General features: G+C 33.0%; 1 protein-coding gene across 4 annotated transcripts in view; it reads right to left on the bottom strand.

Annotated features, from left to right (window-relative positions):
- The window catches only part of LOC110019245 (paired amphipathic helix protein Sin3-like 5), a 14948-nt gene extending 1760 nt beyond the window's left edge, over positions 1-13188 (bottom strand). For 2 of the 4 annotated variants that reach the window (XM_020716841.1, XM_020716840.1), the window contains exons 1-10: positions 12987-13188; positions 3127-3206; positions 2431-2595; positions 2180-2348; positions 1714-1812; positions 1490-1630; positions 1168-1383; positions 928-1079; positions 521-648; positions 174-428 (exon numbers count right to left, since the gene is read on the bottom strand). In XM_020716841.1, the coding sequence (XP_020572500.1) occupies positions 174-428; positions 521-648; positions 928-1079; positions 1168-1383; positions 1490-1630; positions 1714-1812; positions 2180-2348; positions 2431-2567 (1297 nt within the window). In that variant the 5' untranslated portion in view covers positions 2568-2595; positions 3127-3206; positions 12987-13188. Of the gene's footprint in view, positions 1-173; positions 429-520; positions 649-927; positions 1080-1167; positions 1384-1489; positions 1631-1713; positions 1813-2179; positions 2349-2430; positions 2596-3126; positions 3207-4169; positions 4188-12986 lie in introns of those variants that run through there. The other 2 variants (XM_020716842.1, XM_020716843.1) reach the window with 2 other exon arrangements.
- Positions 13189-16945: the final 3757 nt, after the last annotated feature.

Genomic DNA, 16945 nt, shown 5'->3' with positions numbered 1-16945 from the left:
TCTATATATATATAGTTTACACCGCAACTTCGTAAGATGTTGACAATCAAAGTTTACAAAAAGCTACAGCCGTCCCAACTAGACCCTTCTTTTTTAAGAATGTTGGAAGTTATAGCTAAGATTCAAATTTGTGCTAGCACTAAACATTCAAAAAGAAAATTACAACCAAGTACCTTCTGGACTTGAGCTCTTCATATCTCGTTGCATGGAACATAAACTGGAATGATTGAGCCATTTATGATAGTTCTCTGCAAAAATCTCAGACCAGACCTTATTAAATTCGGCCTGGCACATAGACCATTCCGCTTGCTTCTGCTTCAAACGGGTCAATATGACAGGCAATGCAAGACCAGCACTTTCATGCAAAGCATCCATCACTTCAAGGCCGTGATCGCCATATAGCCGTTCAATGCACCTCAAATTTAGAGCTATCAAAATGGTAGGATTCAAAATTAGTAAAAGTAATTAAGTGAAAAATGAAAATAAGCACACAGGGCAAATGATAATGATGAACACGAACATGTTAAGTGATCCTCAATGGGAAATGGAGAATCTGGTTTAATGATTTTATGCTGCATCCTTTCTAGCAATAACTCAACTCTCTTAGCAGTTGATTTTACCGACTCCAATAACATATCCATCTCATATCTAAATACAAGCACAAAATTGAAAAATTAACAAATGAGAATTTTAGCAGTGCACACTAAATAAAATGAGCAGCCAATATTCATCAAACTATAAAACATCCCTGAAGTCATAATAGTAAGCAAACGAAGAAAAATGTGATTGCTAATAAAATCATCTCTCTCAAAGATCATTTGAAATTGCAAAAAAAAAATCTCACAATAATAAATTATCATTATGTAGAACCAACAAAATAAAGATAATAAAAAGTAGATTTTCATAGAATAAAGGAAATTTTATTACCTGTCATCTTCACATTTAAATAATATTTCCTCATATTGGTTTTTCTCCCTGTGATAGGAAGAATAATCCTCACTTCCAGATGCCACCGAAACACAAACATCATTTAGAACGGATAAGCCAAGTTCAGTTTTGCGGCCGGGTGGTGTACAGCACTGCAATTCAATTGCAATTTATTTAAAAAATTCATAAATATCGTCACAATAAATAATGAAAAAAAGCAAAATGGAATAAAATATTTACATTTTCTGGCAGCAGAATATAGCTAGGCGTGCAGCCATCGCTTGAGGGATGAGGGTCTGAAATCGGGTTTAATAAAGAAACTTCATGATTAGCCTCAACTTTGGATACGGATGGAGATTCTCGATTAATTAACTTATTTTCTCTATCTTTATCGCTTTCAAGGCCCCTATTTGTGTAATCTCTTTCGAGTTCTTTATCCTTATCTCTGTCCTCTACCTTCAAGATTAGAAATCATGTTAAACAAATGTTGTGTTAAGTAAAACCAATTTAAGTTGCAATATGGTCATTGGTATTAGTATAAAAATATTTCTTATTGGAATACCTTTTCTGTAGAAGGATGCCCGACATTTCTCATTAAAGGTCTACCAGATGATGCATTATGAGTAGTTGATGAAGGGGCATCAGGTAAAAAACGTAAAAATTCCATAAATAAATCTTTATGATTTTTAAAAAGCAATGCAACCTAGAAAATAATAAAATTAAGATTAGTTCTTCTTCAAACCTGAAGTACATATAGCCAAGTAATATTAAATGATTACTACATACCTCTTGGTAAACATCAGAGATCGATTTAATCTCCATTCTATACATGTTTAGAATATCCAAAAATGACCTATAAGTATGTTCATCATTCTGAAATAGCCTCTGCAATTAGACAAGCGATTGAATTAAACTTTAGGAATGCAAATTGAGGTAAATAATCTAAACTAGTAAACAACTAAGGGGCTCTTTGGGATGACTTTTATTTTTTAATTTCAACATTTTATTTTTATTTTATTTTGTTTATGTTTTGATTTGGAACAAAGCATGTCTGGCATATTTGATTGAGATATAGTTGTTCTTAAAAATGCTCAAAAGACCTAAAAATTACATGAGTGTTCTAAAAAAAAGTTAATTTGGATTTAGAAATAAAATATTAAAACATGTAAAAATACACTAAACAAATATATTTTTAAAAACAAAACCAAGAGAAAAATGATCCCAAACAAGCCATAAGCTTTTAGATTAGTACCTTAATTTTGTTCACAAAGATGAATGCTTCTTGGAACTCAACAGGCTTCTTTTCCGCAGGAATCTTTATCTTGTAGCCCTTAGGCACGAAAGTTCTGAAACCAATGATTAGCTCAGGATGCTCTTTAAAGAGTTCTTGCACTCTCATAATTACTTCATCTGTATCAATCCTGTAACCAACAAGAATAAATAAAAGAAAAACAAACAACCAACAGCATAGATACAAATACAATTGATAAGCAAGTTCAAAACCTTTCAGTCTTAAAATCCTTCATTATGTTGAGAAACTGATTGTACTTTTCATTATTATCATGTAACAAATCTTTAACGGCCTTCAAATAGGCCACTGCATCATTGGTTGATAACTTCTGCGCACTATTTGTACCCATCGCTTAAGTCATAAAAGATTATCCAATTCTACACCATTATCATGAAAATAAATGAATCAGAAAAAAATCAAAATTATGACATACTTTTCTTGTAAGAAACAACATCATTATAAAGTTTAGCACAACAAAAACATTTTTCCTGCACACCCAAATATCAATCCAAAAGAAAACAAATCTAAATTAAAGCCAAAAAAAAAAAAATCACAGAGATCAGCAAAAAATAGCTAATCAAAATCTAAACTAATTTTGGGCTGACTTCAAAATACATAATCAAAATCTTAAATTATTAAAGCAATTCAACCGCCCTATATCATCTTTTTTTTCCACAAAAAACGCTAATACTCCTCCACTCTCTTTCTCTCACACAAATTATTTCATCTATCAAAATTACCAACCAGAATAAAGATGTTCTCAAAACAAAAAAAAAAGAGAGATGTCAAATACAAGATAAAAAAAAAATTTAATTTTAAATGTTTAATCTAATATAAATCCATTACCTGAGATTTAAAATGAAAGACTTATTTTTAATATTAGCAGGAAAATATGATTCAACGCTCACCCAAGAATAAATAAATCTTCAAATTTGCCCTAGAAAATCTTATCAGCCAAAGTCAAACTAAAGCCTCCACCCAAAACAACCTGAGAAAAAAATGTGAGTTTAATCAATTGATAAAATAATCACATGTGAGTCTGAAAATTTGCAAATCCATTCTATCTAAATTTAATTTGTCATCTTTAGCTACAATCTATGAATATTTAAACTCCACAAACATAAACAAATCACAACAAACGAATCACCAGCACATATCAATTCTAAACTGGAGGCAAAGAAGATTCATCGTTGGGGATCATGGGTTCACTAGAGAGAGAAAGTTATGGAATGAAAATAAGAATAATCCATTTAGTTCAAGTTTCAAAGCGAAAAAAATGAGCAGAAAGAGAGTAAATACTATACATATATAAGAAATTTAAAGAGAAGAAATAAATGAGAGGGGGATTTATACATATATTAGATTAAATTAGAATTTACTGACAATCTAGAATACAAATATCATCCTAATCCTAAAATAATAAAAAGCCATCTCATATCACTCCCCAACCATAGCAATAAATTGATAAATTCATAGATCTTGTCATCACAGACAGAACCAACCTCAAAAACTGTACTTATCATACCTAAAAATATAGACCAACAAATGCATTTTGAATAGTTAAGCCAAAGGTATCAAGTAGAAAATATAAAAAAAATCATAAACAAATCATTATGATTTTTAAAAATAAAGTTACAAGCAAAACAATAAAATTAATATTATGTTTACTTCAAATGGTCACACAATAATAGATGATCAATATACACCTACCTCTCGATAAATCTCATGGCATGATTTGTTCTGAATATTATAAATGCTTAGCATATCTAATAATGACTTATAAATATATTATCATTCTAAAATAAGCTCTGCAAGCAAATAAGTTGGTGGATTAAATCTTATGAGAGCAAGTTGAAGTAAATAATCTAAATAAAATTAAAAGCTTTTTGAAACCAGGTAGACTTGGATTAGCTCCTAAATTTTGCTCATAAAATTAAAAGCTTGTTGAAACCTGGTAGACTTCTTTTTCTCTGAAATCTTTACCATGTAGACATTGGGCAAAAATATGCTAGACTAAGGAATAGTTCTTGATGCTTCTTAAATAATTCTTCCACGCTCATAATTATTTCATATGTATCAATCTTGCAACCAAGAAAAACAAAAAAATATATATAAAAATAAAAAATAATTGATAACATTGATATTATTGAAAAATCAAACATTAGTAAATTTGCCAAATAAACACAATATAATCTTAAAACCTGTAGTAGATACCGATTTAGGGTTTGTAGATGGTCTATGAGGATTGATTAGAGAATTGTGTAAATTGTAAGATGAAGAAGAGAGGGAAATTGACAAATTTGAAAGTATTCGGAAGGGAAACAAGGGTGTAAGAATGTAGCAAATAGGGGGTATGTGAGTGTCAAGAAAGATCCCTCTTTTTTTTTTTTTGGATCAATTAAGAAAAAGATATAAAACACTCGAAGAGAAGAAAAACCAAAGAAGAAAGTCATTAATGACATGAAACAAGCCATAAAGTGCAATAACAATTTTGAAATGATATATTTACACTAAAAAATGAAATTAAACCTAATTCTAATTGTTTAACGTAGCAAATAGGAGCCAAAGGCTGGTTGCTTCCCTTGGCGGTAGAACGACCTGAAAGGCCCTAATTTGGGCCAACCAAATCCATCCAACTTCCTCTAGGGTTCAGATAAGAAGGTTCATGCCAGCATCATTTTATTTGAATAGGAAAGGTTTCACCTTCATCCCTAGAAACATCTGGATCTATGTAACACAATGACAAATCAATAATATTGAAGGTCGTCAAAATATCGTATCCACCTAGTAGGTCAATCTTGTACATAATGTTGTTGATAATTCTACTAATCTTGGATGGACCGTCAGCCCAAAATTCAAGCTTTACAAATGAATATATAGAAATTTCTCCTTCAATTTGATTCACACCAGGCCACCTTCCTTGAAGATCAGTCTTTTTAGACTAGTAAACCTACTTCTGATAATTAATATTATACTTAGATATTCTTCTGCTTCACCAGGTAATGTGAAAACTGAATCTTCTCGCTCTAGCCTCGGAATCGGTATTAAACTCAGCAGCAAGAAGCATAGGCACCAACTCCCTGAGTGAGATATGCTTTTGTATGCACGCAATCTCATTGGAGTTGTGGCATGTGAACTTCCTAGTAGAGTTATTAAAAGCAGACTTCATGTTACTATATTCTAGCTCACAAAACACTATAGATTTTTTTAGCTAATATTCACCACCTCTCTTTATCTATCCATCTAAGGGTGAACTGTTGAACTGAAATGAAGCTTTGCAATCATCTTTCCTCATATAACATTCTCTAGAAATGAAATGGACTTCACAACCCTACCTAGAGTAATGGTCGCCGGTATTCCGTGAAGATGTATTATCCGCTAAAATAAACACCTACTATATGTGCAGCGTCCATCTTTATGGAGCAAGGTACAAATGTCATCCTGAAAAAAACGGTCCGACCACTATTATAACAAAATCATTATTTTGTACAGTCCTATGGTAGACCCGCAATAAAGTCTATTCACACATCCACCCACGCATCTTTGGAACGAAGAGATGGTTTCTGCTCTCAATTCTTAACTAAATCATACACCCGACACTGTCTGATACGCCTCTCCACATCCAATGCCAATGTGAGCCGAAAGAGATTTACTTTCATTTAACTATTATGGCATTTATATCAAAATACTATCTCTGAGCGAATTCTTATCAATGGCGTATAAGTCTTGCAACACTTCAGATCTCACTACCTTCGACTACATGATAGTGATAAATAAGTATGGCAACTAAATTCATCAACTACTTTTTTTTTTTGGTTCTCAATGTCAAGTTCGAGCGCAAAATGAAAGAAGCTCCACCCAAGCAACATATCTACCCTTTAACATATTCTGGCTATTCAAAAATTTAAAAGCTTTAAGACATATGTACATGTTGAACTCATTGGCCAACAGTAAATTGCTCTAAAATCTAAGGGCTCTCACTATAGCTTAACATTCCTTATCGTTGGTAGAATACTTTCTTCTGAATCACTGAAATTCCCAGTAATGAAGAAGATGGAGTGACCACCTTGATTTCATGGCTCTGGTCCTCACATTGGTGGCATCTACTCTATTTCAAATACCTAATTAAAATATAGAAGGGCTAAAATATAAGCCTAAGGCCCCAATTAATCTACTACTTTGATGCATCAACATTAGCATGTTAATCATCTAACCATGCAGATTTGTCTGATTTGCTGAGCTTTGTCAATGATGTTGTTATAAAATTGTTAGTTTAGAATGAACCTTCAGTAGATTTAAGATGATTCCTAAAACTAACACACCTAAAAGAAGGATTGTGGGCCGAGTTAATTCATGATGATCATACCTTGATTGGGTCCATCTCAATGTCATTTGTTAAAATAATAATCTCAATGTCATCTGTAAAAATAATATATCCTAAAAAGTATGCATTTGCTATTAGAAAATGATGCTTCTCTAAGTGGCCATATATTTTTTATATCTGAAAAACTTCATAAACTTATATGTGCGTTGCAAATGCTCCTCATCTAAATAATTATACATTAAAATATCATCAAAAATTATTTACAAATTTTATAATGAATGCTCAAAAAATTTGATTCATTGGCCGCATAAAAGTACTTGGCCATTAGACATGCCAAAAGACATGATTGTACTCTCAAACAATCCAGCCATCTTGCAAGCTATCTTACACTCGTTCATGTGTCTCATTTGCAGTTAGTGATATCCACTCCGCAAGTCAATCTCAAATAAGTTGTAAATTTAATGCAACTGGTCCAAACAATCATCCAGTATGGAATAAAGAGCATATAATTGATGGTGATCATGTTCACAGTCCCGCTATCATGAAAATGTGCCATGAATCATCCTCGGACAAAATCAAGCTTGGTATGAGGCATCAACTAAGTAATCTCACAAACCAATCCTCAAGCCATCAAATTTTTATCTTGCTTTTGCAACTCCACATATTCTGATGATCACATCTTACAGGATGGCAGGTTGGGAAGAACAGATCCTAAGATGATATCTATAGCATGTTGAATCTGTCATAAAGGATATAAAGTGGGTGGTAGATTGGTAGTCAGAACCATCATGAAATTCCTCCATTAGAGGTTGCACTATGCAGTTGTTGGCTCCTTCTCACATCCCAATAACATCATCAAACTGGTGCCTCTCTCTTGATATGGAGTGCAAGATATTATAATTCCCAACCCTGCCTTAGCACTCAACAAAGCAGATTCCTTCAAAAGCATGAGTATAATGTGTTCCAAGGCTTGATGAATGGGTAGGTGTTCTAGTGGATATGATGAATGTACCTCAATCATATTGCAATAATTTGGCCTAACAAAATAGAATAAACATTCACAAGCACAACATCACACCACACTTGCTCTTATAATTGATATTAAAAAAAAAAACTATTGGACATCTCTTATCAAAATTAATCTCATTCTCTTTCTTGAATCAAGTAGAGAGTATGACTCAAAATATTTCTGAGTTGTGAAGTTTAACTTGTCTGCCATCTGGGCAGACACCTTATTCTAAGAATTTCATCAATGATCCCATTCTCCTTCGCGACACAACAACTATGGAAGATGTTATGCCTAAGTTACTACGATCCCTCAAGGGGTTGGTTTGGAGAACTCATCATACGACAAACATGTCATCATTATCTGCAGAAAGCTAAGACTCATTTTCATTCTCTACCTCTCCAGAGTTTCTATTATTTGTTTCTTCCACTACACCCTACTTGACCAAATAAATTACTCTTATGTTTGGATAGTTTGATGCGATGTGCCAATATTCATAATACTTGAAACACTTCATGGTGGGAAAATTCTTTGGGGTACTAGCCCGATCAGTCTTTTCTTCCTCCTGAGTTAGTTTTTCCTCTCATGGGCAAGGTTTTGGCACACTGGTCGGTTTGTTATTGCCGCCCTATCTCATAGTTACACCTTATCTAAAGAATGTGGTGGTCCAAATGTTGTTATGTTGTTTCTCCACCTTTAGAGTTAAGGTCATGAATCCAGAAGGTTCAATAGAGTTGTAATTACATCAATTTATCAACGGATGGCCTCAAACCTCCAAGATATCATCTTATAGTGTTCTCCTCTGACTTTATCAGCTCACATTTCAACATAAGTTATTCAAACTCAACTGTGTACACCTCCATGGATAAGTCATTTTGTTATAAATTGTGAAGCTTCAAAAAGACATCATGTTTGTAGTGTGCTGCTAGATATTTATGTTGTATCTCCTTCATTTTAGACAAATTCATGATCTTGTTTTTTCTTTCATGTTGGTGTTGAAGCTTCAGGTTCTCCCATTATAAGGACGCACTCTTATTGAAATTAATAACAGTTATATTAACTATTTTGTTAAGCGGGATGCCTTTATACAAGAGATCAATTTTACTGTATGGAGACACTCAATAAACTCCTTCAGATCCAATCACTAACATTTCAACATAAGTTATTCAAACTCAACTGTGTACACCACCATGGATAAGTCATTTTGTTATAAATTGTGAAGCTTCAAAAAAACATCATGTTTTTAGTGTGCTGCTAGATATTTATGTTGTATCTTCTTCATTTTAGACCAATTCATGATCTTGCTTTTTCTTTCATGTTGGTGTTGAAGCTTCAGGTTCTCCCATTATAAGGACACACTCTTATTGAAATTAATAAATTTATATTAACTATTTTGTTAAGCGGGATGCCTTTATACAAGAAGATCAATTTTGATCAATTTTACTGTATGGAGACACTCAATAAACTCCTTCAGATCCAATCACTAACATTTCAACATAAGTTATTCAAACTCAACTGTGTACACCACCATGGATAAGTCATTTTGTTATAAATTGTGAAGCTTCAAAAAAACATCATGTTTTTAGTGTGCTGCTAGATATTTATGTTGTATCTTCTTCATTTTAGACCAATTCATGATCTTGCTTTTTCTTTCATGTTGGTGTTGAAGCTTCAGGTTCTCCCATTATAAGGACACACTCTTATTGAAATTAATAAATTTATATTAACTATTTTGTTAAGCGGGATGCCTTTATACAAGAAGATCAATTTTAATGTATGGAGCCACTCAATAAACTCCTCCAGATCCAATCATTCTCTTCTCCTGTACTAAATATCAAATCGACAAGATATTAGCACTCTATCACTCAACGGCTCTTAGTGAAATAGATTTCTTCCTCTTCTTCATCAGGTTAATAGATATATATAGATGACTTTGTCATGTTATCTTCTTTCAAAATTAGCAAGCCTAAGCTATACTTGAAGATTTCTCAATGCATATCCTCTATGGTAAGCTTATGGACACTTTTTTTATGGTTTATCATTGTTGGCATAGTGGATTCCATCCCTTTATGGTTTCAGATGAGGTGTAGGGCAGCATTTTGAGCATTTAACCAAAGGTGAGAGGAGGTAGGATTTAGGATAAGTGAAGGAAGATGGCTTGGGCTATTTTGAATTTAGTATTTGAAAATCTTAATATTGAATCCCTGAGAAGTTAGAATTTATATGGCTCTAATAGCAAATAACACACAACTAAGGCTATTAAAGAGCATATAAGAATCAATTACGAAATTGTGGAGTTTATAAAATGATGAGAAGGGAAAAGTAAAAAATCAAAAAGTATTTGAAAGAGAAATAAAGGTGGCAGCATTTGTTTTGTAAAAAAAGCAAGAGGTCAAACAATGGCTATGGAGGCATACAAGCATCATCGAAGATTTACCACCAGTTCTCAATCAAGTTACAATCACACCAAAAAGAGAAAATGATACAACACTAAAAAAATAATAATAATAATAATAAAACTCATATAAGAAATCCTTTAATAACATAAAACAAGCCAAAAAGTCCAATAATAGGTTTTAAACAAATTATTTATGCTAAAGAAACTAAAATAACCCCAATTCTAGTTCCATAACATAGCAAATAATGCCCAAATGGTGAGGAGCTTCCCATGGGTTTGAAAGAACCTGTATCGCCCCTACCTTGGGGAGACCACACCAATCCAACTTCCTCTCGAGTTCAGCCAACAAGGTTTATGTCCATGTCATAATCTTTTGCAACCGCTCATAACTTTGAGAAACTTATTGTATTTTTATTATCATCACAAAAAAAAAATTTAATTATCTTTAAATGTATTAATGCATCAGTGGTCATTAATTTACATGCACTACTTTTTCTCACACCAATGATTTCATCAATAAATACTAACAATCAAAAGGAAAATGTTCTCATAAGGAAATATATAAATCGATACAAAAATAAGATAAAATTTTAGAGAATTAAAATGTCTAATCTCACGTTGATTGGTTTTTTCATTATTGAGATGTGAGATAAGTATACGTTTTACCATCAACATGGAGTGAGTATAGGTATTAGGTGGTATGCCAATTCTTACTTCTAGGTTTGATTTTGCAGTTGTGTTGATGAAATTTTGACATATATGAGACTTTTTAAGATAATGTGAGGAGAAATCACAATTGGAAGAAAATTGAGAATCTGAGAGAGTGATATTTATTTTTGCAGTTAAAGGGGAAATTAAAAGTTTGAATCATGCTTAACTCCCCCCCACCCCCCGCGCAAAAAAAAGGCAAAGCTTTCATTTCAGTTAATTGCATTATGCAATTTCAATTTAGTGGTTTCAATTTTCAATTTTAGGATATCTATGTAAGCATGCCTATGATATTGCCTATAAATATTAAATGTGTTGCCAAATATTTTGGTTGATTTTCATGGGCCAACTAAATCTTTGATCCTTGCATTAGGTTGATTTTATATTTATTCGGCCATTGGTTTGTTGAATTGGACTTCATTAGGTTTCGCATTTTGTTTCGATTGTTGGTATTTGAACGTTCGAATCGGGTTGTAAACATTTTCTATATCTAGCTCTATTTGGATAAAACATTACTATTTTTATTCAATTCTTCTTCCAATCAATGGTTTATTCTTGTAGCAACTTCTCACATGTGATTATGCACCCACTACCATGTTTAGCTTTCCACAACTTGTTTGTGAATCATGTTATTAAGCAAGTGGCATCTTCGCATAAATTATTTACATTCAAATCACAATTGTGCGTTTTTTTTCCTACTAGCATGCCAACTTTAGTGCACGATCTCCTAAATTGATGCTTAATCCACTTTTGAGTTTTAGCTACATCCACCACTAGCCATAATCGAGTGTTCTAGATCTAGAATAAAAATTCCTATAAGAAATTTATGTAACTCACACATAGATCAAGAACAATAATAAACTGTGTAAACTTAATTGCTGATTAGAAGTAGCAAGCAATTTTCATCAATGTTCGAGAAGAAGTCTTCTCCTTATATGTGCAGGATCTAAAATTTTTCAAGAAATTTATGTCTTTTTTACTCTTTATTCTACATAATTTGTGATTGATGTTAATCAAATTTACAACACTATACATTTTTAATTGGGTTGTGATCCAAAATGTAGTGTGCCCATAGTTTCAAATTTATCATGGAATTTTTAACTTAAGGATCATTACAATTTAAAATTCATTTAGTGTATTTTTCATCCTTCATCAAAATAAATGAATACTTGTCAAAATAGTGGTCAGTTTACTATGAATTCTAAATTTGGATTGTTTGTATTTTATTCATAGCATCAATTGATTGTTTTAGAAAACTTAACCCAAAAACTTCTTGCACAAAAACTATGAAATATAACACAATTCACATTCTGTTGAAGCAACCATGGCATTAAAAGAGAATTTTGGTGTATTATATTAATGTGAACTTGGAGCTCTGAAAACTAGCATTGTTAATATCAAAGAAAAACCAATAGGAACCACTCATGAAGTAGCTGCATACAGGGAAACTACTTAAGCATAGTGAACAAACAGACAAAACAGAACGAAGCATTGATTTGCTCCATCTCATTTGATGATGTTTAAATTCTATTGCAAGCTCACCTGAACAACAACCGAATGAGAATGAAACATTTGTTTGCTCCATCATTTGATGAAGCTTTTGAATTCTTTTGCAAACTCGCCCCAGCCATTTTTTTATACAAACTTCGTTGAAATGTATTTTCATTATGCTCAATTGATGAAGATAGACGAGCCTAAATCAATCATTTTGTACAATACAACGCCTCTGCTCTATTATGTTTATATAACAAACCTTGCTTGTATTTTATCAACTAAGTTTTTCAATAGGAAATTAACATTCCAACTGATTAACATAATTTTAAATTGGCACATAACAAGAAGAGCGTAAAATAATAACACCCTTCATTACTTCCACATCCCCGAGCCACCTTCAAAATTCCACCCTAAAATAACAAACCTGATTAAAAGACACATTTACTATATGAAAAACAATAAGTGTTGTCGCTTAAGGGAACAAGATCAAATCAGTGCTAAAGGGCTAAAAAAATAGGGTGGATTCAAGTCACTCAAAAATATTCCCGCGGCATAGTTTTAGCAAATATTTGAAGAAAATATAAGATTAAATGTTCTAGAAATCTTCCTCAGATTCTCATACTTCTTCCAAATAAATGTTCGGACAGCCTATATCTCACATTACGTTTAAAAACCCCCGCTACATGCCAAAATTTCATCAAAATAACTGCAAAATCGAACCTAGAAGTAAGAATCGGCATACAATCTAAATCAAGAGCATCAGATGAACAAAAACAAATCAATGAAAACAGCAAAACATAATAACAAAAAGGTGCAAAGATACAGATACAGATCGAACCGCAGAAGCAGAACGGATTGCGGTAGCTAAGCTGCAACGGATCGAGAGCCGCGGACTTGCAATGAACTCCTCGTAGATATAGAGTATGCAGAGAGGGAAGTTAGATGGGGTGAGGTGGAAATATACGTGATGGGAAGAGATCGAGAAAAGCGGGCCAGTTACGAGAGCGGTCGAGAGGAAGCGCGATTTGGGGACACGACCCGTACCTCTGAAAATAGAAAAAGTCAGTTTTTTATAAACTAACTTTTTGGGAAATTAGTTTTATAGGAGGCCAAAAATATAATTTTTTTTTGGGAAGAGTTACATGCATGTAACCTTTTTACTAAATATTTATATATCGGATATCTAAATATTATTTTTTACATATATACCACCTTAAGTTAGTGCAATGCAAGCAAGCTTATTTTTCTAAGTTTTAAAAGTAAATTTAAGGTCAGTTTCGGGTAACGTTACGGTCGTGGTGCGCACGGCATCACAATTTTGCATGTTTAGAAAAAAGTTTTGACAGTGTTTTTCAAAAAAATTAAGCTAAATTATATTTTCTCACTAATCTTGATTGGTTGTAGTTTGACTTTTTCAAAAAAAATTTATAAAATAGCCATCACAAATTTTTTTTAACATAAGATCATCTTTCAGCAGCTTTACAGTTCCTTTTTAATAAGCTTCGACTGTCTCAAATAGATATAAACTAAATTTTAATCTTTTAATTACATGACATCTTATCTTATCTGCAATGCATGAAATTATGTATTTAACTTTTAAAAATGTAATGAGGAAGTCAATTTTTATGTGATATTAAAAATTTAATTATGTGAATATAGGGCTTGTTTTGTTTATTATTTTTTTATTTCTTGGTTTTTATTTTTTTTTTATTTTGTAACAAATTTAATCAATGTAACCTAATATATTTTTATTATTTTTTTTAATAATAAGTTAATATATTTTTAAAGCACACAAAAAAAATTTTATAACTTTTTAATATTTTTAGAAACGAGCATATCTTAAACAAATGATGGTGGGAAATCTACCAAAGGCCACAGTGCAAGGCAGTAATGGAAGTGAAGAGGAAAGTGGGTACGAGGCACTAATTCTTATTGTTCCACGGACAGATAGTGAAGAACCAATGAGCTATGAAAAAATATTGCAAGATGAAAGTTCAAGCAAGTGGGAGCTCTTGAACATTCACCATGGAAGAATACATTGCACAACAAATGGGTGTACCAGGTGAAGATTGAGTGTGATGTCAGTAAGAGGTACAAGGCTAGCTTTGTTGAGACTTTCAGCAGAAGCAGAATGTTGCCCATGCAGTGAGAGTTGTAAGCAGAAATAAGAGTGACCCATGAAATAGGTCAGATGTGCAAAGCTATGTGAAATCTGCTGATATGTTGACTGAGGGAGTTACTCTTAAGAAACTGATGTTGTGCATAGTTTCAGTTGGTATTCTGGAGTGAATAAATGGTTTTGAGTTGCAGAGGTGGAGGATTCAATATAGAGGATTCAGAGTGGAAGATTCATGGTGGAGGAAATCAGTTTGATGAAGGAGATGTTGTAGTTTGTGTACTGGTCTCGAAGTGGGAGATTTGTTAGAAGTGGATCCCGGTTCGACCCTCGCTTTCGCTCACTCGATTGTAAAACATCGCGATCTCCCGCTCTGCGCTCCCGCTTAGATCACGAAACAGTCGTGACCATTCTCTCCTGGCATCGATTCGCGAACCGTAAGCGCCAATCACTCCCGTCTTTCTTAGTTGCGAAGCGAAGCATACATTCGTTCCTTCCTGTTCGTGATAAAAGCTTCAGATGACTCTCATTGGGTTTAGAAGTGACGGTTTGAGTTTTTCTTCGGTTTTCTCGGGATAGAGGAATGTTTCCTAGGGATATTAGGAAGAGAAGTGCAAGAAGTAGTTCCTTACGGTGAAGGAAGAAGAAAGAAGAAGAAGAAGATTGTCTCTCTTAGCTTCTTCTTGGTGGTTTGTGGTAAAAGAGAAATTGAGTTTATTTCTTTTGTAAGTTTGTCTTCTTGGGGGTATCTTGGTGTAGAGTTTCACCGGTGTATCTCGGAGTGTATCTCGTTGTAGAGAGAGAAGAAGAGAGAGAGCAATGAAGAGTGAAAGATTCCTCCTGTAAGCCGAGGTGATCAACTGGTGTAAATTTTTCAAGTAGTAAAATCCTCTGCAACTCCGTGGACGTAGGCAATTTGCCAAACCACATAAATTTGTGTGTTCCGCTGTGTTGTTTTTTCCTGATGTGAATTTTCTCATTCTATTTTTCGCTTCAAAGATCGTTCTTTTAGTTTATTTTATACACCACCATAGCTGGTATATCTATAGATCTCACAACTGCAACAGTTGCCTCTATTCTCCTTGTCCGTTTGGTTGTCTAGTTGTCTACCTGTTGCGAATATGAAAATCGATCCTCTGCTCAAATTGAAATTTTCTCATGTTTGACAGCAAATTGGATTTGATAATCAAAATTAATTCCTAAATTAATTGTTCTTAATTTTTATATGATTTGTTGTAGAAGAGAAAAATAAATAATTAATGTGCTTCATTAATTATTTGATTAATACTAACGGGTTTCATGACATGATGAATTTAATAAATAAGCATGGTAGCTCCTTTCATTATCCCTCTTTGACATTGGTAGCTTTTCAGGTTCTTATAGCGTGCTTCGGTTTGAAGCTCTCGGGAAGAGAGAGAGAGAATGAGAGGAGAGAGAGAGAGATTGTTCTTTATTGCAATCGTCGAGGCGATTGACAGGTGTAATTATCGAGTAATAAAATCTTCTGGAACTCCAAGGATGTATGCAATTTGCTGAATCATATAAATCTGTGTGTTTCACTGTTTTCTGTTTTGCGATCTTTTTTCTTAATTTGGTTTTTAGCCCGCCTAGAACCAGACCGTTGATGAACTGACCAATTTGATCTAATTTTTTAAACCGTGTTTTTAATTCTAAGCCATAACAACTTTTTGTCAACTAATGTTGATTTATCTGTTCTTTTCTGTGATTTGTCATATTTATAAGAGTGTTTCAAGTATTTCAATTTCATTTTTTTATTTGCATTACTTATAAAATAATCAAATTACATAATGAATGTTATAAAAATGTGAATGGTATGAACTGCATTAAGGTTTATACATGCATTTTGAATATGATATAGTTTACCCCCTTATGACTAGTTAGATACGCTAAACTGTTTGTACACGTTCATAAAATGTTATTTGTTTTGAAATATTTAAATATGTACAAAATGAGGGGGTCCTCAAATGGGTGGGCTCATGGGATCCAAGCTCGCGCTAACTAGCGATACAGGCAATGCCCAAAGGGATTGCTTGGAGGTTCCGCGCGTCAAACAATCTCTAATAAATTTCAAATTAAAAATTTATTACTATATTTTAAAAATAAATTTCAACACTGAAAGCCTTTATTATCAAAATAGCACCATATGATATATTTATTACAAATCATGACAAGGCTCTAATAAATAGAAAAATTGAACCCAAAAAAATTCACCAAAATGAATTAAATTGTAAAATAATTTGACAAAATAATCCACTATTTAAGTGACAATTGCAGAAAGCGCCAGAACAGCTAATATGGTTCTTGCCCATCTTCCTTGTATAGTCGTGCTTCCATTCTGCAATAAAAAAAGATAAAAATAAAAAATAAAAGATTTATTATAATAAAATAAAGAGAAATTTACATATATAATAAATAAATAATAACAGTTTTGATGCAGCATTATAATTAATTAAAAATATTACGAGCTAATTATGATAGTTTATAATTAATTAAAAATATTACGAGCTAATTATGATTAATTAAAGAACAGTTAATAACATTACATCGTCGGGCTGCGGCGCGGGCGCGGAACTATCTTCGTCATCCGTGGAGGCAAGCGGCGGCGCCGGCGGACTTGGAGGGACAACCGCCGGCGGCGGCGCCGGGGGAAGCTTCTTTTT

The sequence above is a fragment of the Phalaenopsis equestris genome, unplaced genomic scaffold, assembly GCF_001263595.1.
Source record: "Phalaenopsis equestris unplaced genomic scaffold, ASM126359v1 Scaffold000054, whole genome shotgun sequence".
In the NCBI taxonomy this organism is placed as follows: Eukaryota; Viridiplantae; Streptophyta; class Magnoliopsida; order Asparagales; family Orchidaceae; genus Phalaenopsis; species Phalaenopsis equestris.
Note: the sequence above shows the minus strand (reverse complement) of the source record. Positions and strands in the feature narration are given on the sequence as shown.